Source organism: Polyodon spathula, chromosome 16 (genome assembly GCF_017654505.1).
Source record: "Polyodon spathula isolate WHYD16114869_AA chromosome 16, ASM1765450v1, whole genome shotgun sequence".
Taxonomy (NCBI): domain Eukaryota; kingdom Metazoa; phylum Chordata; class Actinopteri; order Acipenseriformes; family Polyodontidae; genus Polyodon; species Polyodon spathula.
The window spans coordinates 806,332-830,206 of record NC_054549.1 but is presented as its reverse complement, the minus strand read 5'-3'; the positions used below and the strand labels follow the sequence as shown (position 1 = coordinate 830,206).

At 40.1% G+C, this 23,875-nt stretch overlaps 1 protein-coding gene across 1 annotated transcript in view; it reads left to right on the top strand.

The window, feature by feature from the left end:
- The window catches only part of LOC121328898 (von Willebrand factor A domain-containing protein 5B1-like), a 119,866-nt gene that overhangs the window by 76,149 nt on the left and 19,842 nt on the right, over positions 1-23,875 (top strand). Inside the window, exons 12-19 of the mRNA XM_041274038.1 lie at positions 2,581-2,695; positions 4,251-4,436; positions 4,798-5,008; positions 8,655-8,854; positions 13,115-13,334; positions 15,642-15,926; positions 16,386-16,526; positions 21,386-21,520. Of these exons, the coding sequence (XP_041129972.1) occupies positions 2,581-2,695; positions 4,251-4,436; positions 4,798-5,008; positions 8,655-8,854; positions 13,115-13,334; positions 15,642-15,926; positions 16,386-16,526; positions 21,386-21,520 (1,493 nt within the window). The remainder of the gene's footprint in view (positions 1-2,580; positions 2,696-4,250; positions 4,437-4,797; positions 5,009-8,654; positions 8,855-13,114; positions 13,335-15,641; positions 15,927-16,385; positions 16,527-21,385; positions 21,521-23,875) is intronic.

Below are 23,875 nucleotides of genomic sequence, written 5' to 3'. Positions count from 1 at the left end.
GGCGTTTATTTGAAGCTGTTAATGTGGAATATTTATCGAACACTCCTTACACTGCAATACTACACTTCCGTTCATCTGTGTGGGTGTTTAAAAAAAAGAAAGTGAAATATATATTGTAATGAAATGTGCTCATGAGGAATCATTGTCTTTAAAAAACAAGGACTAAAATTACTCGGAAGCAACTCACTTGCGTTCTTTCAACAGGAAATTTAACATGGAAAAGAGTACCAGCGATGTTAACAATTTAATTACTTGCAAATGCTATGAGAAAAATACTATTAAATAATGACCCCCCCCCCCCCTTCCAAAACAATATCTTTCAAATAAGATGAACTATGAAATGCTGTCAACACATACTAGATTTACTGGAATTGTTGTGTAATATAAAATCTACTCAAGGAACAGCACTCAGAACTACTAAGAACAAATATAAAAAGGCAAGGGGAAAAAGCCCTGAAAGCCACTTTCTGTTTAAATTGAGCTGGAAGTACTTGTGTAAAGCATCCTGTTCTTCCCATGCTTGACAGACCCGCTATGTAACTGGTATGGATGTGGGGTTATCCACTTAAGAGTCAATGGGAAAGCTTGTCAAACACAAACCCACACGTTCAAATCAATGTGTTTTGTTTCCCTTCACAGGAGGCGCTCTGGCCTCCCATACAACCTTGCTAGTTTGACTTATTTTCTTTTGCTTTACATTGGTGTGCTGCTGGGGGTAACACACATCGATTTCAAATTGTTCTTTTACACCACGGCTCATTACCTTGTCATTGACAAACTGCCTTTACTCTGCTGGTCCACCCACTCATGATAAGAGACCATCATATTATCTCAAACATAGATTTTTAATGTAAAACATGAGGCACTGCATTAGGAAAAAGAAAGTTGTCAGCTCTTGCTTTGTCTTTCAGCTCAGCAGGTCAAATATTCCAGACTTGAAATGTGCATGGAATTGGCATCTCTGCCCATTCAATAGAAAGGCATGATGGGATGTGAACTGCAACCATACAGTTCAAAGACTAAAGAGCAAGCCAAGAAGATGCAGTACAATGCTACATTATAAAGGAAGATGCAGTACAATGCTGCATTATAAAGGAAGATGCAGTACAATGCTGCATTATAAAGGAAGATGCAGTACAATGCTGCATTATAAAGGAAGATGCAGTACAATGCTGCATTATAAAGGAAGATGCAGTACAATGCTGCATTATAAAGGAAGATGCAGTACAATGCTGCATTATAAAGGAAGATGCAGTACAATGCTGCATTATAAAGGAAGATGCAGTACAATGCTGCATTATAAAGGAAGATGCAGTACAATGCTGCATTATAAAGGAAGATGCAGTACAATGCTGCATTATAAAGGAAGACGCAGTACAATGCTGCATTATAAAGGAAGATGCAGTACAATGCTGCATTATAAAGGAAGATGCAGTACAATGCTACATTATAAAGGAAGATGCAGTACAATGCTACATTATAAAGTAGATACAGTATTTCATTTTGCCAGCAAAAGACACTATCGTTACTTAAAAGGAAATTCATAATTAAAAAAGATTGAGCCATGTTTACTACCAGGTGATAATGAGATTTTACTTCTTTAAGCCAAGCTTAGTTGTATTTGAAGTCTGACTTGCCTGTAGATACAGTTCAGGACCAAAAGACCAACAATTGATTTGACTGCATCTAGTTATTGTCAGGCAAATAATATAGCCAGCTGCACTTTCTTCATTGATTTTGTTAACCGCTGTTTCTAGTGTTCAGAAATTGTAAGGAAACAAAGATACATATTACTGCCAAGAACAACATGTTCTGTGTGCACAGACAAGAGGGAAGCTGATGGGGAGACAGGCCACGTTTCAGTAACTGGGATGTATTTCTGTAAATCACACGTATGTTACTTAAAGAGTTAGTAGCTTCAAATGCCATGTTCACGTCCATTCCCCATACTACTGTATAGTGTTTGCAATCAGGGCTCTGTTGCTCATTGAGTTCTTACAATTTCTGTCTAAATCTGCACTTGTCTGTAGAATCCTAAGTGCTGGGGCTAACAGCCTTCTTCATTCCAAATCATGTGACAAACTCTGCCAGCCCCGTATGTTTTCTGTATAAACGAAGAGTATTTGGGGCATGCAGTTGAAAAGTCACTTTGTCCCATGATTTGAATGGAATGAAGAAGGCTTCTTCAGGTATAAAAGAAAACCTGTGATAATAATAACAACAGAAATAAAGCAACAGAACCACACAGAGGGATGCCAACACCATGAAATAGCAAGGGGAATGACTTTCCATTTCAATTTAAACAGCTGAATACAATTCAAATAATAACATGGCTACAAGTACAACCTTTAAACACACAAAAACAGAAGTACATAAACTGCTTTTGCAGAATTAAGTAATGTTATTGTGATGCAATCACAGAACAAGACGAATGCAGCATTGCCAGTACGTTTGGAATTACCATCAGCTAAGTGTGAAGAAAATAAAGACTGGTTAGTCATCTGCTGGCATCTGAGGCCGACTAGCACACTTCTTGTTTACTACTCTGTGCTTCCCCTATTATGAAGTGTGTCTTTCCAGGTGTTACAGCTTTGGGATTGGTCAGAATGCCTGTCGAAGGCTAGTGCTTGGGCTTGCCTCTGTGTCCAAAGGTACTGCTGAATTTCTGGCTGAAGGAGAACGACTTCAACCGAAGGTACAGGAAAGTAATACAGCGCTGGGTTAGCAAGCTTTGTACTTTCTGTGGCAGAGAAAAATAGATTTTTAGATGATTTCTTGTAGATAGCATTGTCAACAACCGCATACAAGAAGTGCAACTTCGTTAACTACAGTTAATTATGATTGAAACAATTTTTTTTTGTTTTTTTAAATAAAATGCTGTTTATTGTAAAATACAGTAAAAGTAGGTTCCTGTGCAAATCTGAGTTTTAGTTTTCTTGTTGTTTAATCTTCTGCCCGTTGTAGTGTATTGATTTAATATAGTGTTAACCAGTGGAATAAATTGGCTAAACTAAGAACTTTGTAAATAACCAGAATTTTAGAAATTCTATGTATCTGTGTAAATTCTAACGGTAAGGTCCTTGACTAGCCTCCATAGCGAGGATTCACTGTATTGGCAAATTCTGAATGAATAAAATGCCACTTTCTTGAAAAGGAAGCCTCCATGTTTCTTAATTAACCTCCTTTACATTTGTATTTAATGCAAGAACAACAACCCATTATTTTATACTATGTTTCTTTTTAGAACCGCTAAAAGAAACTTAATAAATTCAAAAGCTAATGTTTTGCCTGGAGATCTTTTTCAATGTGTTTCTGATCAGTATTATTAACTGCTCAGGAGAACTGAAGGTCAGTGGGTGATCAAACCTCTTTACAGCCAAGAGCTCGAGTGTTGATGTTGACCCCTGAGACAGTCCCTCCCTAACCCACGGGAGTGACAGAGTCAGTGCTCCCTGAGACAGTCCCTCCCTAACCCGTGGGAGTGACAGAGTCAGTGCTTCCTGAGACAGTCCCTCCCTAACCCACTGGAGTGACAGAGTCAGTGCTCCCTGAGACAGTCCCTCCCTAACCCGTGGGAGTAACAGAGTCAGTGCTTCCTGAGACAGTCCCTCCCTAACCCACGGGAGTAGAGAGTCAGTGCTCCCTGAGACAGTCCCTCCCTAACCCACTGGAGTGACAGAGTCAGTGCTCCCTGAGACAGTCCCTCCCTAACCCACTGGAGTGACAGAGTCAGTGCTCCCTGAGACAGTCCCTCCCTAACCCACTGGAGTGACAGAGTCAGTGCCTCCTGAGACAGTCCCTCCCTAACCCACTGGAGTGACAGAGTCAGTGCTCCCTGAGACAGTCCCTTCCTAACCCACTGGAGTGACAGTCAGTGCTCCCTGAGACAGTCCTTCCCTAACCCGTGGGAGTGACAGAGTCAATGCTCCCTGCGACAGTCCCTCCCTAACCCACGGGAGTGACAGAGTCAATGCTCCCTGAGACAGTCCCTCCCTAACCCGTGGGAGTGACAGAGTCAATGCCCCCTGAGACAGTCCTTCCCTAACCCGTGGCAGACAGAGTCAGTGCTCCCTGAGACAGTCCCTCCCTAACCCGTGGGAGTGACAAAGCCAATCGCTAGTGAAGTCTGGTGAGTTCACACAGCCAGGATACAGAACTGCACACCACTGACTGTATGACTTGCCCTGCACACCACTGAGACTTACAGTACTCAATGGTATGGCTCTAACCTACCCTTACCATGTTGACAGATGATAAAATCCCTGAAGAAAGCGATGGCCCCTGTTCTAAGTGATGTCACCATTGACTGGTTGTTTCCGGCGACAAAGGAAGTTCTGCTCTCTCCAGTGGGTGCCAGCTATCTGTTTCCAGGGGACCGTCTGATTGGCTACAGTGTTGTGTGTGACACGTCACGCTATCATCCCAACCCTAAGTCTGTGAGTAGAAAACTGAAAATCATTCAGGCTTTCATTGAAGATAGAAGATACAATGTAATTATTCTCTCACCCACAAATAATGTATGTTATTTCCAGCTCTTGTTTCTTTCCAGTTTTTCATTACATCCTTGAAACTAATCTTTAAAAAGAGCTCAAAGGTTCCCCTTATAACATTTCTCACAGTAAAAGCATAGCACTGTGTAGTGAAAGCATGGTAAAGCATAGGTAAGCAAAGCCCAGAGAGGTATGGTCAAGCATAATAAAAACATAGTAAACTATGGTAAATAATATAACCATATGAAAAGTGCTGCCCAAATTTACCAGACAATGCCATTTCTGACAATGTGCTCTAATTAAACAGGAAAAAAGAAGGCGTTACAGCATGATGCACTCCACTGAATCCACTAGCTCAGTTTTCTACCATTCCCAAGAAGAGGAGCCAGCTAAAGCCAATGCGGAGAGCAGGAGATTGTCGAGAGATGTCACTGTGGGCTCCCTGCGCGATAGTTACCAGGAAACAGTATCGGACTGTGTGCCAATCAGTGAAGAACAACATACACAAATAGACTCTGGTAATATCATTGTGTTAGTATCTAAGACAGAATGTGCTGTGTGTACACTGCCCTCTCAGACTGTTTCAAATGAAATGCCAAGTGATCTGACGAGAACCCTGCAGTTCAAATTTTATTGGTTTGAGATTATATACTGTTGCCTTACTTTGTCTGATGCTGCGGTGGCTCTAATTTCTGTGACTCTTGTTTTATTTAAGGTGTTTTGACTGTGAGTTCAGGAGCTTCTCTTTGTTTCTAGCAGCCTGTCATAGAGACATGTTTTGTAGGCTAGATCAACCCAAGTGTCTTTATATTAGTAAGCGCCATCTAGTGCACAGCAGTGTATTACCGAAGAAACAAAAGGAAACTTGATGCACAGGGGCAGATCACTCGATGACAGTAACTCCTACTATTGCGGCACCTTGGCTGGTCTAAACTGTGTTCACAGAAGAGTAGCTCCTGATCTCAGATGAAAGCATCGTAACACACAGATAAAAGTAACTCCTTCTTAGCTTCTTACTGCTTAGAGTTACATTTCCATCTCTGCTCTCTACATTTCCTGTTTCATGGCACCCATTCTGTTTTTAGTATGATGGTGTGCCTCCCTAAAACTTCCCTTAAAATGGCATGCTTTGAAGTTTTGTGGGCACTCATTTAGGCCAGAGCATTTTCACTTGAAATGGAGAAATCATTTTCCCTTTTCCAATGTGTTTGTAAATTACTATTCTTGATATTTGCATGTTGGATATGATAAAGGGTAGGAGACACTTCTCTACACAGAGAGTGAGGAGGGGGTGGAATGGGTTACTTAGTCATGTTGTTGAGGCAGAATCTTTGGGATTCTTTAAGACACAAATGGATAGTTTTTAGATGCATCAGCAACTAGGAATTGGACGAACATGATGGCCCAAATGGTCTCCTCTCATTTGTACATTTTATTATTGTTTTTCTAGTCTTAAGACTTCAAGATGCTTCTTTGCTTTTGTGTTGCAAAGTCTCTTTATGTTTTGATGGTATGTCAAGAGGGTTGATGGTGAATTGCCTTTTGTTTGATATTAATAAGGGCGCTCAATGAGCTTTGACACTGAGTGCAACACAGGGCAACAGTCAATTTACTAAATAATTAAACTGATCTAATTACACTGACATTATGTCTTAAATTGATCATTATATTGTTATACCAATTACAGGCAGAAAGAGAATTGTGTCTTTGTATGAACGGAAAAGTACAAAAAAGTCCTTTTGTTCTAATAACTTGATGTTGTTGAGGACATTGTCCCCATAATCACAACCGGGAATTAGCTTTCTCACCGCTGGGCCTAGTTTTGAATTTACAGCCGTGGCAGGGGATACACGTTACTGACTGATTGATTTATATTTCTATTTAAACTATTTTTTATGACAATAATTTACATTTTTTCAAACAAAAACAAAAAACAAAAGCAAAAAGTAGGCTGAAAATGTAACTGTTCATACACACACTATATATAGACACACACACACACACACACACACACACACACACACACACACACACACACACACACACACACACACACACAGTGGCTTGCAAAAGTATTCAGACCCCTGACCAATTATCTCATATTACAGAATTACAAATGGTACACTGAAATTTTGTTTTGTTCGATATTTTATTTTAAAACATTTAAAACTCAAAATCAATTATTGTAAGGTGACATTGGTTTTATGTTGGGAAATATTTTTAAGAAAAATAAAAAACTAAAATATCATGCTTGCATAAGTATTCAACCTTCACACATTAATATTTGGTAGAGCCACCTTTCGCTGCAATAACAGCTTTAAGTCTTTTGGGGTAAGTATGTACCAGCTTTGCACACAGTGTCGGAATGATTTTGGCCCATTCTTCTTGGCAGATTGGCTCCAGGTTGTTCAGGTTGGTTGGACGACGCTTGTGGACCGCAATTTTCAAATAATGCCACAGATTCTCAATGGGATTGAGATCAGGACTTTGACTGGACCATTGTAGGACATTCACCTTTTTGTTCTTGAGCCACTCCACTGTTGCTTTGGCCTTGTTCTTGGGATCATTGTCCTGCTGAAAGGTGAATTTCCTCCCAAGCTTCGGTTTTTTAGTGGACTGAAGCAGATTATGTTGCAGTATTTTCCTGTATTTTGCTTCATCTATTCTTCCTTCAATTGTAACAAGATGCCCAGTCCCTGCTGATGAGAAGCATCCCCACAGCATGATGCTGCCACCACCATACTTCACTGTAGGGATGGTGATGATTCACAACCTTACCAATGATCCTTCAACAGTGGGGTTTTTATCCAGAAAATGTGACAGCAACTTTAATGGTTCACAGGTGGAGGCCATTGGTAAGGTAATTGTGACCTCGTTAGGACAATTTCTTTCATTGGTGCAAACTGGGAGCTTCCATGGCACAGGGGTTGAATACTTATGCAAGCAAGATATTTCAGTTTTTTATTTTTCTTAAAAATATTTCCCAACATAAAACCAATGTCACCTTACAATAATTGATTCTGAGTTTCAGTGTTTAAAAATAAAATATCAAACAGAACGAAATTTCGATGTACCATTTGTAATTCGGTAATATGAGAGAATTGGTCAGGGGTCTGAATACTTTTGCAAGGCACTGTATCTATAATTGTAATAGATCCTGCAACTCTCAAGGTTTGTTGCCCCTTTAATTCAGGACACAGGACACAGACATTGATTTTTCTAGCACTTACACGCACTTTCAATAAACACATAGAAATAACCAAAACAAACACCTAGCTCTTTCTTGAGCACTAACTACTACACACAAGAACCTACCTAACACAGGATAGCTAAGCTGTTTACCTGTAACACACACTGACAAAACAGAACACAAAAAGGCTTTCTCACACTACCTTTTTTTTTTTTTTTTCAATTAAAATCACCATCAACCAGGCTCCTCACACACCAGCAGCCCTGAACAGACTGGCTGCTTTCTTTTTCTGCACCTGACTCTAATTTACAATACATACCGGGTGCAGGAGATAAGTAATAATTAAACACAATTTGACCAGTCTGTTCAAGGCAGTCGGAATCACCTGTAACCAGAATGAGTGGCAGAATGAGTGGCTCTTCATTTAGATCTCTGCAGCTGATTTGTATTGTACTGTATTGAGTTTAGGTATCTGCAGCTGATTTGTATTGCACTGTATTGAGTTTAGATCTCTGCAGCTGATTTGCTTTTTATAGTTTTAGCGTAGCTGTTTCATATTTTATGAGTGTATCTGCAGCTGATTTGTATTGCACTGTACTGAGTTTAGATCTCTGCAGCTGATTTGTATTGTACTGTATTGAGTTTAGGTATCTGCAGCTGATTTGTATTGCACTGTACTGAGTTTAGATCTCTGCAGCTGATTTGTATTGTACTGTATTGAATTTCGGTATCTGCAGCTGATTTGTATTGCACTGTATTGAGTTTAGATCTCTGCAGCTGATTTGTATTGCACTGTACTGAGTTTAGGTATGTGCAGCTGATTTGTATTGCATTGTATTGTATGTTAATAGAGGCTTTGTGTGTGCTGATGGAACATGTCCATGTGTATTTGCTGCTGTTGTGCTTGGACTCATATAGGTCATACATATCATTCAAGGAATTAAATGGTCATGTTCACATTTTTATTCTGAAAGGAGCAGAGACCAAGACCTCTCCAAGGAGAAGAGCATTCAGCACTAATCAGATTGCAGAGCACTCCCATTTTACGAGAGGATTTACATGCAGTGACCCCAACTCCGCTGCAAGCAGGAACCCCTTGAGAAGGGTGACGGCGCAGGTGCTTGCTGGACAGGTCAGCCCTGATGCTGGGTCTCAGTGGGGAGCTGATATCCAGGTAAGTCTCAAAGCCACGTGGAATGTAAACACAGCTCAGGAAAACGAGCTGCCCAGTCCTGGCTGGAGGAGAAGGAATTCAGAGCAACACTTTAACTGCTTTTTCTCTGTAGCACCTAGAATCCCCTAATGTTTCACTTGGCCAGCGGCTTGTTTGTACTTGGCTGGACCGTGTAAAGATTCTCAGTAAGGCTGCTTGTTTTTCTCATGTATTGTACTTCTGGGACGGACATGGGTTTCATATTTAAATATTCTTTGAAAATGCTGATGAATATTTGAGCATTACTTCAGTTTAAATCCATAAGTGTCTAGCATGTGATATATCATCCTGTCTAGATCATTGACTTGCAACGATGATACCATTTTCAAACTTTATGAATAACTTATTTAGTCCAATATAAAGCAAACAAACTTATAAACAGTTTACAGTAGCTTCAAATGTCCTTTTCATTTCCGTGCTGCATTCCCTTGTCTTATCACAGTGTATGCAGCCATTTTGAGTGCTCTGGGTTCTGTTGCTCCTCAACAATACTGAGTTATCATTGTTCTCTAAATCTGCTTTTATTCTGAGCTGTTTTGAGCTTGTGCCAAGTCTGTACAGATTTCCTCAATTCCATTCAAGTCATGTGACATTGTGACCTTTCAACTCTGCCAGTATATATAGAGAAAGAGTAAGTGGGGTTGAAAGGTCTTCCAAGCAGTCCAGAGCTTTGTTCATACCAGGTCTTGTTTGATTAAACCCAGGAGTACAATTACTCCTTTAGACTCTGGCTGGAACAAGGTGTGGCAGGCTGGCGAGTGGATAGAGGCCCAGAGACAGACTGCAGTTAAAAAAAATAACTATTTTATTATAAATAAACAAAAATAAAGTGCACAAGGGCAAAATAACAGATACTCAAACACAAATAAAGCAAAAACAAAACTCACAAAAATAAAGTTTCCAGGCTGGGCAATGCCTTCACTGGATTTAGAAAATTCAAAAACCACAAAACAAACACCAACCTGCTTCCTCAGCTCCCTCTCCCAAATGAGAAGCAGAGGCCTCCTTTTATATCAGGTGGCTGGGCGCTGATTGATCGTTAATCAACCTAATCAACTAATCAACCCCAGCCACCTGAACATAATAAACCCAGGCAGGTAGGGGAAGTTAACCCCATCCCTGCCAATTTAAGGGCAGAGCTTTGCTCTGCCACACAAGGTCATATATTAAAATGGACTAATATGTGACATTAGCTAAAGAATGCATGATCAGGACACATTCAAATTACATGATTGCCAATTAAAATCAAAGTGTGATGGTTCAACATTAGAAAGGTTGTGTCAGTAGGGTATACAAGAGCCTAAGGAGGTGCATTGAGAACTGTAGCAGTGCTCAGCAAGTTGACATCAAACTAATGCATTACATTGTGTTGGTGCCATTGAGAAATAAAATAAACAAGCTTCTTGATAATTTGTTTAATAATTCTGAGTGTGTGTTTATTAATCCATATTCTATTTAACTTCGTGGATCATACCTGTTTTTAACTATTTTTTAAAATCTTTCTGAAATGGTAAAAGCGGATCATATTTTTGGAACCTGCCCTTTTGTACGTTTAACATGTTTCGGTCAGGAGACGATAGAAAGAAAGCAATGAATTGTGATCTGCAATAAGTACACCCGATGTTTAACCTTTGAATTATGATTGTGCTATTATATACAGTTATTTTAAGGGCTTCGGAGTTGCTATGGTGCTAATTAATTGAAACAAAAAATGTCCATGTTTTTCACTCTGGGTAGAGGGCTTTGCAGGGTAATTAGAGAAACAACATTACTGCCCTTGGTAACATCATTGGTAAAATGCTGACTTAGTGGTTCCTCCACAACAGCAGAATGGTGTAAAGCCTGTGGAGATTGTAATAAAGTTGAATAGCACTGGATGAACAAGTCCATGTGAATGAATAAAAATTGCAATTAGTTTAAATGTCAAGAAGGACTCAGGCTCTAACGTGGTTAGGATATCGATTCCAGCTCTTCTTAATTAGGGGACCACTACCATTACATGTTTTACAAATTCATATTAAAAATGTCAGACAGAATTGATTATTTAGGACTTTAGGAAGAGTCTGTGAGATCCAATCTAAGTTTAGGTATATGATCTCCTGCCTGACTGCCCATCACATTTAGACATTTTGCAGCAATGGCTTTATTAAAGGCTGATTCAGGAAGTTAATTAAAATCTAATTTCTAAGTTAAATCTAGAAAAACTGTACTATTTCCAAACTTTGCTTAATGAGTAACTCTGAGAATCCAACATTCTGGAATGAACAGCCTTCCTCAATCCTCTGCAATCATATGACAATGTGACCCTGCCAGCCCCACAAGCTCTACATGCATACAGACAATATGACCCTGCAAGCCACACCCACTCTACATGCATACAGACAATATGACCCTGCAAGCCACACCTACTCTACATAAAGGTAACATAGTCTCATGATTTGAATGGAATGAAGAAGGATTCTCCAGACAAACTCTGGGAGAAGCTCAAAGCAACTCAAAGCTTGGCTGATTTAATTCAATTCAATATTGAAGCAACAGAACTCATAACTACTCGGCATGATTTTTACCAAACAATAAAAAATGGAAATTACATTTAAAGCTACTTCCAGTTTAAATAGGGTAATACATGCTAAGAACCAAACTTATGAATAGGTTCTCTACCAAATCAGTTACTTCTGGACCAAAAAACAAAAGCCATATCCCATAGTAGTGAGGATACACATACTTTAGTGCTGTATTCAAATAGAATTGAAACTGGCATGCATTATACTACAAGCACTATTACTTTTGGCTTTGAAAAAAACTTTTACAGTGTTGAGAGCTGTAGAGTTTTAATAACCTTTTTGCACACTGCAGTACTTCATGAACTGGAGATACTTCTGAATGGGGATGCCCTATATCCAGGTGTCAGGATGGGAGAGGTGGTGCAGGAGAAAGTCAATGTCCACACACTGATATAGTTACAAGAAGGACTGTGTCCCATTTATTTTCTATTTACAAGAATGACTTATCCCCTCTACCAGCAAGGGCATTGGGAACGTGGGAATTGCAGTTCCAAAACAAAAGGTTTAAATAAACAATAATCCACACTTATCACAGGCATGGGTTAAGGTGATGAGGCAGTGCAGGTGCTCCAGTGCAGGGACGGGTTGTGGTCGTGTGCAGGGGTAGATGCTCCAGTGAAGGGATGGGTTGTGGTCGTGTGCAGGGTAGGTGCTCCAGTGCAGGGATGGGTTGTGGTCGTGTGCAGGGTAGGTGCTCTAGTGCAGGGACGGGTTGTGGTCGTGTGCAGGGGTAGATGCTGCAGTGCAGGGACGGGTTGTGGTTGTGTGCAGGGTAGATGCTGCAGTGCAGGGACGGGTTGTGGTCGAGTGCAGGGTAGATGATCCAGTGCAGGGACGGGTTGTGGTCGTGTGCAGGGGTAGATTCTTCAGTGCAGGGATGGGTTGTGGTCGTGTGCAGGGGTAGATGCTCCAGTGCAGGGACGGGTTGTGGTTGTGTGCAGGGTTGATGCTGCAGTGCAGGGACGGGTTGTGGTCGTGTGCAGGGTAGATGCTGCAGTGCAGGGACGGGTTGTGGTCCTGTGAAGGGGTAGATGCTCCTGGGGTTAGTGCTGGCTCTGTAGCTTCAGTTCCTGGGTTGATACGAGTCTGCAACACAAAACAAAATAAAAACACAGCAGCACTCCGGCTGCATTAAAGTTTCAGTGTAATGAGGTCGTTCTCACACACCTGCGTCCCCATTGTACTGCTAAACTCCTCCCTGTGATCAGTACAGCATCAAGCTCTATCCAATCATCGCATGCAACACAACTAATAACAATAGATCCATCATGCTCTAGCCAATCACCGCATGCAACACAGCTGATCACAATAGAGCCGTCACGCTCTATCCCATCACCGCACGCAACACAGCTGATCACAATAGAGCCATCATGCTCTATCCAATCACAACACGCAACACATCTGATCACAATAGAGCCGGTCAGCAGTCCCGCAGCTACGCCCTTTTCCCAAGACGGCTAATTTCGGGTTCCGTCCTACCATTAAGTCAGCCCATCCCTGTGAAGGCATACCACCAACCCCCTGTGGTTGAGGTAGATTTGCAGCTCAGATTCCTTCTCTCCCGTTCACAACAGGGCAACTCCAGTCCCAGAGGGCCATTCCAGCTTAGGTTTAACATGCATGTGAATTAAATTGCTGTTTTTTGTTAATTTTGTAGCAGCTAAATCAATACGCATCTTCTGCAAAAGCTCAAGCCCCTAGTGGACGGAGGCCATCGTTACTTCATCAGAACTGTGTCTCTCTGAGCCAGGAGCTGGACGTGCCCCAGCTACAAGCCAGCTTGAAAGCTGTGGCCAAGAGCATGAGGCAGGAGGAGCGAGCTTCTGGGTCCAGGTCTTCAACAGACAGCCCATCAGTGAGCAGCTGCGGAGACCAGGGTGAGGACAGTGACAAAGTGACCGGGATTACTCTTGCTAAAAACATACAGTGGCTTGCAAAAGTATTCAGACCCCTGACCAATTCTCTCATATTACTGAATTACAAATGGTACATTGAAATTTCATTCTGTTTGATATTTTATTTTTAAACACTGAAACTCAGAATCAGTTACTGTAATGTGACATTGATTTTATGTTGGGAAATATTTTTAAGAAAAATACAAAACTGAAATATCTTGCTTGCATTTTCTGGATAAAAACCCCACTGTTGAAGGATCATTGGTAAGGCTGTGAATCTGAAGGAAAATGAAGACCAAAGACCAAAGAGCATTCTACAGAAGTTAGAGATAAAGTAATACAAATGCATAGATTAGGGAAAGGGTACAAAACAATATCCAAGTGTTTGGATATCCCAGTGAGCACAGTTGGATCAATAATCAGGAAGTGGAAGCTGCATCACACCACCCAGGCACTTGTGAGATTTGTGGGAGAAGCCACAGAGAGGCCAACAATCACTTTGAAGGAGCTACAGAGTTCAGTGGCTGGGAGTGGAGTAATGGTGCACCAGTCAACCATATCAAGAGCTCTGTATAACACTGGCCTCTATGGGAGGGCGGCAAGAAAGAAGCCGTTACTCAAAAAGTACCATCTGAAAGCATGTCTGGAGTTTGCCAGAAAGCATGAGAGTGACCCAGCTGCGATATGGGAAAAGGTTTTATGGTCAGATGAGACTAAGATAGAGCTTTTTGGCCAACACTCAAAGCGTTATGTGTGGCACAAACCTAACACTGCCCATGCCTCAAGATACATCATCCCTACAGTGAAGTATGGTGGTGGCAGCATCATGCTGTGGAGATTCTTCTCATCAGCAGGGACTGGGCATCTTGTTACAATTGAAGGAAGAATGGATGGAGCAAAATACAGGAAAATACTGCAAGAGAATCTGCTTCAGTCCGCTAAAATACTGAAGCTTGGGAGGAAATTCACCTTTCAGCAGGACAATGATCCCAAGCACAAGGCCAAAGCAACATTGGAGTGGCTCAAGAACAAAAAGGTGACTGTCCTACAATGGTCCAGTCAAAGTCCTGATCTCAATCCCATTGAGAATCTGTGGCACTATTTGAAAATTGCGGTCCACAAGTGTCGTCCAACCAATCTGAACAACCTGGAGCAAATCTGCCAAGAAGAATGGGTCAAAATCACTCCGACACTGTGTGCAAAGCTGGTACATACTTACCCCAAAAGACTTAAAGCTGTTATTGCAGCGAAAGTTGGCTTTACCAAATATTAATGTGTGGGGGTTGAATGCAAGCAAGATATTTCAGTTTTTTATTTTTCTTTAAAATATTTCCCAACATAAATCCAATGTCACCTTACAATAATTGATTTTGAGTTTAAGTGTTTTAAAATAAAATATCGAACAGAATGAAATTTCAATGTACCATTTGTAATTCAGTAATATGAGAAAATTGGTCAGGGGTCTGAATACTTTTGCAAGCCACTGTATATTAACAAAGACAAAGTATTTCCTTAAATCGAAGTAGAATGGCAATATTATCACAAATCTTGCTGTTTTACTCTTCATGTTGTTTTCACTTTGACTCAAGTGATGCTAATTTTGCCACAATAGACTATTCTTAAAGCTCTTTAATTGACAAAATTGCAATTGTGTTCTGAATGGAGAAAAACTTGTTGTAAAAAGACATAGTTGCCAACTTCTTTGGGTTTGTTTTTCCATTTGCAAAGAATTGCACCAATGACACTTCTGAGTAAATAGCTTTGAGAATCAAGCCCAATGTTAAATGTTACATGAAAGCATTGAGTCACCTCTCCTTCCTGTGTTACCTTGTCTTATGTTCTAATAGACCTGTGAGAATGCTTTTATGTTAAGGAAAACATCTAATTTATTTTTCAAATAGTCCAATTGAGTTTCTACATCCCCAAACATTTTGAAACCAGATTCACAAAAGTGATTATCAAACTTAATTCAATCCAGCAAAACAGCCTTTAAATGAAAGTATATGCATGTAAATAAGTGTTTGTTATATGATGAGATACAAAACAATTGCAAAGAAATGTTACACAAAGGTTTACTACAATGGTGTCTCCACTAGCAATACTTATGTAGTTAATATAGCAAAACTGAACAATATCATAGCATATTAAGGTGCACTGCGGTATTACCATTTTCAGGATCTGAATTCCTTGTGTATACATTTCAAGGTGTCGTTCCTTTTACTCATTGGACAAAAGTGATGTACCTTTTATTATTTGCTGTTTCCTTGATGAATGCCTTTATTATTCCAGAGAGTTTACACCATCGGATGTATGAGATGGAGCGGTCTCTGGAAGCATTCACCCCAGACATGGAGAGCCCCACCCAGGACTGCAAGGCTGTGATCTCAGGGCTGCTATGTGGGAAGCCTGTCCAGTGGGAGGTAACGTTCGATGTGTCTCTGGTTTTAAAGGCGAGACTGCGTGAGGAGACCCTGCAGGAAGACTTGTGGAGTGAAACATTCCATCACCTGGCAGCAAGGTCCGTCATACGAGACTTTGAGCAGATGGCAGATAAAGAAAATGAAACAGAACACGGTGAGAACCCAAATCTACTATCTTAGTCTGGTACAAGAGAGATACTTAGAATAGGAAGCACGTAAGAACATTTATGAGCGAGTTGAGGCCTTTTGGCTTATCAAGGCTTATCCAGTGTCTAGTAGCTGATTGATCCCAAAATTCAAGTCAAGTCTTAAATGGTTCTGCATCCCATACTCGCCACTTTATTTCAAACTGTGTCCTCTGGTTCTAGTCTTTTGGCAGGGTTGAGTTTGAATCATACATCCCCATATCCTACTTATTATAAAACAATGTATTCTTATTGTTTTTATGATTTAACTTTCTATATCCCTTTCTCATAAGTTTAAATCCTTATTGTGACCTGAATAGAGCTCTCATGAATGTCTTCAATGATCAGGAACTGGATGAACATTTATGGGCCGAATGGCATCTCGTTTTCAACTAATACAAAATCTATAACTAATATTGTTTCCTCAGGTTCTGGAAGGAGATACCAGCTCAGTGCCATTCACACCAGCAAAGCATGTAACATCATCAGCAAACACACAGCATTTCTACCGATAGATCTGGACAGCAATGAATACCTGCCAACATGTATTGAGTACTCCAACACAGGAGGTGAGGCTGTTGTGACTAAAAACCCTGCTCACAAAATGATATGCATTGAATTCTTAAAGCCTTCCATCATTTCAAAATGCTCAATCAGAACTGTGATGTAAAACGGTAAGAAACTAAGTGAAGTAAGCAAATGCTGTGGCTTGAGCCTTCTTCAGCACCACACGTTTGTCTAGTATTACCTTATTGTTAAAAGTCTATTTTGTAGCATTCAGTAGAGTTTATTAGTCATTAAAGTCAAGAATGTGTTACATAAATATCGCTCTTACACAGTTATGTGAATAATACATACTAAAGAAGCTGAACACATTGGCAGTGCAAGTTACCCCAGGGAGTGAATAATTCTGAGACATTTACTGTACAAGTGAACTGCTTAGCCACCAGCAGTGCGTATGAAGTGCTTACAGTCTAGACCTGGTCTAGTTGAAATGGCAAGTTTAAATAATTTCTCTTCAATCACCCATCTTTAACTCTTAAACATTTTTTGGAAAAACACTTTTTTAACTGAACATCTCCGTTTTGTAGATGATGATTAAGGCTGGCATTTTGTCATGGAAATTTGTACAAAAAATCGTGGCACAGTCATGGTAAATTTGTTCAAAATCACGAAGGCAAGGAGAAATGGTGTGTGAAGTCACAGGGATGAAAATTCTATTTTTTTTAATACATACATATACCTATATATATATATATATATATATATATATATATATATATATATATATATATATATCTAAATATTTATCTAAATATTTATGCTTTTCACAACATCAGATTTAAGTTTTAATCCTGTAAATAGGTAAGTTTCACAGCGTATAAACTATAAACAGAAATGTTCATTTTACAAAACATTTGGTGGGTTTTCTACAGGACAACATACAAAAATTGTAGGTTTTACATATCTTTGAAAAATAATGTTTGAAGTTTTTTGTGCTGTGGTACTGTTTACGCTTTTGTTTATTCATTTGTTTACATATTATTCTGATACAACATGTTGTTCCTTGAGAGGTTTGATGCCTTATGGAACGCAGGTCATCCCAAAGTATGCAGAAAACGATCTTCCTGCGTCAACACTATTTACTGGTACTGTCAAGCACCTGACAGCAATTACAGCAAGAGCTGGGAATCTAATTTCCATGTTTTTACAGAACTGTCAAACATCGCTTTTCGTTTCACTGACAATTTCAGGATTAATTGCTTAATTGAACTGATAATTTGCTTAATTAGACCTTTTTACTTGTTTTCAGCTCTTAAACTTCAAGTTAACTATAATATTTTATTAATTTATAATGTTAACTTTGCAACTGTTTAAGTGCTGAAAACAATTAAAACGGTCTAATTAAGCAAACTATCAGTTCAATTAAGGGTCTAATTAAGTAATTGAGAGCTCAGTTGGAATGTAAACCAACACTATTTTCAAAATGCGTGTTCTTGTATTTCTATATTCACAGTTGAGATCCATAGCTAACAAAGTAAGTCCATAAGTCTTAACTATGTTGCACTTCTATTTGCTACACAGGTCTGAAATGTGAGCTTTTTAAAGGCCTGATCACATGGGTGACTTTGTCAAGAGGAACACATTTGTTGCCTGCGTGTTGCCTTGCAGTTGGTGGTGGTCACACGAGAGACAAGCCTGCAGCCATCAAGCTGGCAACACACAGGCAACAACATAATGCAACCCAATCATAATACAATACTGTAATTTTAATTCTAGGCTTTCAAGAGCAATGCAGACCTGAGATAAAACAAATAAAAATGCTTCACTTTGTTTATTGTTGAAACAAAAGATGTGATTGGAGGTTAATGTAAGAATGCCAGACATACTGCATACATGGCAAATTAATTTAAAATGAAATAGTTTTAAAAAATATATATAAGATACATTTATTCATAGCTTAAATATGTTAATATGTTATTGTTATCGTGGTCATTACCTTATCCACATACACACTGCATTGCATAGCTATACACTACATCTAATTAATTGAATGAAATGCAGGAATCAGAATGCACCATATATGCTGTCTGTCTGACGTTATGGTCTATCCTTATTATCATGTGACACTACTATCAAATATGACTGGCTGGTTTTGAAAGTGTTGCCTGAAAAATAGAACATCATCCTGGTTGCCGTTGACAAAAGTCGCCCGTGTGACCAGGCCTTTAAGAAACATTCTATAAGAGACATCTGGTACTGCACTACATTCTCAGTTTGCTGGCCTTGCCTTCCAGGAAGTCTGTTACTGCCTTACCGCCTTGGTCATTTCACCCCAGCAGTGTCTTCTGGGTCAAAGCATGTGACTGGCTGAAAGCATGTCAGTCAATAGGAGAAGCAGATTATTAGTTATGGGCAGGAAAGAAGCCAGTGAAGGGGTGGAGGCAGTTTCACCCTCCAGGTGCACTGACCCAGGAAGTGCAAGACAATCCAAAAACAAAGCTTTTAACTCTCAATCAGAATTCGAATGTAAAACTGGAAGAAACATGCCTTAGGCTAGAGCTTTCTTCATCTGCACTACACTGAGGAAGGCACAGGCCAAAGCGTTTGTCTACTTAAGAACATAAGAACATAAGAAAGGTTACAAACGAGAGGAGGCCATTTGGCCCATTTTGCTCGTTTGGTTGTTAGTAGCTTATTGATCCCAGAATCTCATCAAGCAGCTTCTTGAAGGATCCCAGGGTGTCAGCTTCAACAACATTACTGGGGAGTTGATTCCAGACCCTCACGATTCTCTGTAAAAAAGTGCCTCCTATTTTCTGTTCTGAATGCCCCTCTGTCTAATCTCCATTTGTGATCCCTGGTCCTTGTTTCTTTTTTCAGGTCGAAAAAGTCCCTTGGGTCGACATGGTCAATACCTTTTAGAATTTTGAATGCTTGAATTAGGTTGCTGCGTAGTCTTCTTTGTTCAAGACTGAACAGATTCAATTCTTTTAGCCTGTCTGCATATGACATGTCTTTTAAACCTGGAATAATTCTGGTCGCTCTTCTTTGCACTCTTTCTAGAGCAGCAATATCCTTTTTTATAGCGAGGTGACCAGAACTGCACACAATATTCAAAATGAGGTCTTACTAATGCATTGTACAGTTTTAACATTACTTTCCTTGATTTAAATTCAACACTTTTCACAATGTATCCGAGCATCTTGTTGGCCTTTTTATAGCTTCCCCACATTGTCTAGATGAAGACATTTCTGAGTCAACAAAAACTCCTAGGTCTTTTGCATAGATTCCTTCTCCAATTTCAATATCTCCCATATGATATTTATAATGTACATTTTTATTTCCTGCATGCACTACCTTACACTTTTCTCTATTAAATGTCATTTGCCATGTGTCTGCCCAGTTCCGAATCTTGTCTAGATCATTTTGAATGACCTTTGCTGCTGCAACAGTGTTTGCCACTCCTCCTATTTTTGTGTCGTCTGCAAATTTAACAAGTTTGCTTACTATACCAGAATCTAAATCATTAATGTAGATTAGGAATAGCAGAGGACCTAATACTGATCCCTGTGGTACACCACTGGTTACCACACTCCATTCTGAGGTTTCTCCTCTAATCAGTACTTTCTGTTTTCTACAAGTTAACCACTCCCTAATCCATGTACATGTGTTTCCTTGAATCCCAACTGCGTTCAGTTTGAGAATTAATCTTTTATGCGGGACTTTGTCAAAAGCTTTCTGGAAATCTAAATAAACCATGTCATATGCTTTGCAGTTATCAATTATCGATGTTGCATCCTCAAAAAATTCAAGCAAGTTAGTTAGACACGATCTCCCTTTCCTAAAACCATGTTGACTGTCTCCCAGGACCCTGTTACCATATAGGTAATTTTCCATTTTGGATCTTATTATAGTTTCCATAGGTTTGCGTATAATAGAAGTCAGGCTTACTGGTCTGTAGTTACCTGGTTCAGTTTTTTTTTCTTTTTGTGGATCGGTATTACGTTTGCAATTTTCCAGTCTGTCGGTACCACCCCTGTCTCAAGAAACTGCTGCACGATCTTGGTTAGCGGTTTGTAAATAACTTCTTTCATTTCTTTGAGTACTATTGGGAGTATCTCATCCGGCCAAGGGGATTTGTTTATTTTAAGAGCTCCTAGTCCCTTTAACACTTCTGCCTCGGTTATGCTAAAGTTATTTAAAACTGGATAGGAACTGGATGACATGTGGGCCATGTTGTCCGTATCCTCCTTTGTAAAAACTTGTGAAAAGTAATCATTTAATATATTTGCTATTTTGTTTTCTTCATCTACGATTTTGCCATTTGTATCTCTTAGACGTTTAACCTCCTCTTTGAATGTTCTCTTGCTGTTGTAATATTGGAACAACATTTTGGAATTGGTTTTAGCCCCTTAGCAATGTTCATTTCTATTTCTCTCTTGGCCTTTCTAACTTCCTTTTTGACTTGCGTTTGCAGTTCCATGTACTCTTTCTGTGTACTTTCTTTTTGGTCCCTTTTTAACTCTCTGTAAAGTGCCTTTTTTCGCTGAATATTTTTTTTAATTAATCTATTAAGCCAATTTGGCAATTTAGTTTTACATTTAGATTTGTCTACTTTAGGGATGTAATTGTTTTGCGCCTCTAGTGCTACATTTTTGAAGAACAGCCATCCTTTTTCTGTGGATGTTTTCTCTATCTTACTCCAATCTATTTGTTAGTCTTTTAGACTTGTTAGACTTGACTTGGTATTACCTTATTGTTGAATTGCATTAAACAAACCCAAGAATGTGTTAAATAAACATGAGCAGAAAAGTTTCGTGAATAATACATGCTGAAGAAGCTGAACCCATTGGCAGTGCAGACTGCGGAAGGGAGCTCATGTTTAACATTGTTTCCTGTTCTCCCCTCTGCCCTTGTTTTCCAGCTGAGGGTTTAAAGCAGGGCAGCAGCAGAGGCTCGCGTTCAGGAAGTCGAAAGTACAGAGGCTACTCCATAGGGCTGGGTCGCTCCCAATCTGGCTGTGGATCCGATGGGCCTGATGATGGATTCTCTACACTGAGTAAGACATGATGCAATCTTTAACATTTACTACAACCTGCCGCAGGTCAATGTCAGTAGTGAACTATTTCTTGAAGAAATAAGAATACGTTGTAGAACCATTTCAACAGTTTGGGAAGCAAATGGAGTTCTCTGACAGAGAGGTTAGTGGGCCTGTAGGGTTTTGCTCCATGTCCACCAGGGGATTGAATATGCTGTTTAAATTTCTAGTGTCACAAGAAATGTATGATGTTACCTTTGCTGTGTCCTTTGATGTCCTTATTGCCAAATTTCTTAAATAAATCTACTGGGGAATACATTTCTCAACATTTACTTGGAAGCATTTGGCAGGAGAAAAATAATTCCTCTTCTAAACATTGCAGTGTCTCCAGATCACACTCCCTCCTGCAGTGTATCCAGATCACACTCCCTCCCGCAGTGTCTCCAGATGGCGCCCCCTCCTGCAACAATACTGCTTTTCTGTTCCCATCAGAGGATATTTTCTCCTGCTGAACATTCCTGAGTACAAGTTGATAAAAAGTTATTTTTAGTTGAATTACCTATGATGTGTGAATAATAATATTAAACAGTCAGGATTGTGTTGCAAACTGTGTTGCTGCGATAAGGACAATATGTGATAAAGCAAAGGTAAAGTAAAGTGATACTTCTTGTAACACTGCAGGGGGGTCTGTAACACTTTAATGTATCAGGCTGTTCTGTGATGCACTCCCATTGCAGAGCTTGAACCTAGTCAAGAATGTTGACAGCTCTATACCTACAAATTATGACAAGCCTGGCTCTCTTGCATTGTGCTTAAGACATTAACGTCTCATATCTGGTTACAAGGGGAGGCGTGTAACAGGCTGTTCTATGATGCACTGCATTTGCAGGAAGCGCCAGTGTTCCTAACACAGACTTCATCAACCGGACGAGGAAACCAAATGTATAATTAGAAACTGGAATGGAAACTGTGGTTGTTATAATGTATTTCTTGTTAGCTGTAAAATGTATTTAAAACTGCATCTGAGACTAATGTAGCTAAATGTAGATGTATGTTTGTTACAGTTTCTTGAATAGCTCTTCCCCATAAAACACAAACCTTGTCTTTTTATGATACTGCCAAATGCAAACTGAAAATCCCACAAAGAATCTGAAAGAAAAGGCTGCATCTCACACAATAACAACTTCTATGGTAGTGGTACCAGAATGAAGAAGCCTACAAATTTACATCTGTCAGCTTTAGTACTCACCTGATCAATGAATCAGTTTGATATAAATGTAACTTTCTTTCACTAAGATGAGGTACTCCAGAACTGCATGACTTCAGCCTGGAAACAGCTGTGGTAAATGCCCCCTGAATTCACCTGGGCTTGATTGCATTTTACAGCCTGAAACACTTCAGCAGCGCCTGCTGTGCCAAGAGCTGACAATAATACACAATAAATACAGATCAATATCACGGTTAAGAACTGCCACATTGCTACACACATTGTGATTTCAGCATTGCCCCTGAAGAAAGGTGTTTTCCAGTGAGATGTATTGTGCTTTGTGCGGTTGCTTCACATGTTTCCAGGGTGCTGACGTGCACAGGACCAGGCCCTGATGTTGTTGTAACTTCTACTTATACACTTTCAAGAACAGCAGCTTCTTTTATTTGGCACTGACGGGTAAGGATAGAGCACCAACACACAGAGGCAATGCTGAAGTGTATGGATAGAGCAGTACCTCCACACAGAGGCAATGCTGAAGGGTATGGATAGAGCAGCACCTCCACACAGAGGCAATGCTGAAGGGTATGGATAGAGCAGCACCTCCACACAGAGGCAATGCTGAAGGGTATGGATAGAGCAGCACCTCCACACAGACGCAATGCTGAAGGGTATGGATAGAGCACCAACACACAGAGGCAATGCTGAAGGGTATGGATAGAGCAGCACCACACAGAGGCAATGCTGAAGGGTATGGATAGAGCAGCACCTCCACACAGAGGCAATACTGAAGGGTATGGATAGAGCATCACCTCCACACAGAGGCAATGCTGAAGGGTATGGATAGAGCAGCACCACACAGAGGCAATGCTGAAGGGTATGGATAGAGCAGCACCACACAGAGGCAATGCTGAAGGGTATGGATAGAGCAGCACCTCCACACAGAGGCAATGCTGAAGGGTATGGATAGAGCAGCACCTCCACACAGAGGCAATGCTGAAGGGTATGGATAGAGCAGCACCACACAGAGGCAATGCTGAAGGGTATGGATAAAGCAGCACCACACAGAGGCAATGCTGAAGGGTATGGATAGAGCAACACTTCCACACAGAAGCAATGCTGAAGGGTAAGGATCTATATTTTTACTTAATATTCCTAATATTACATAT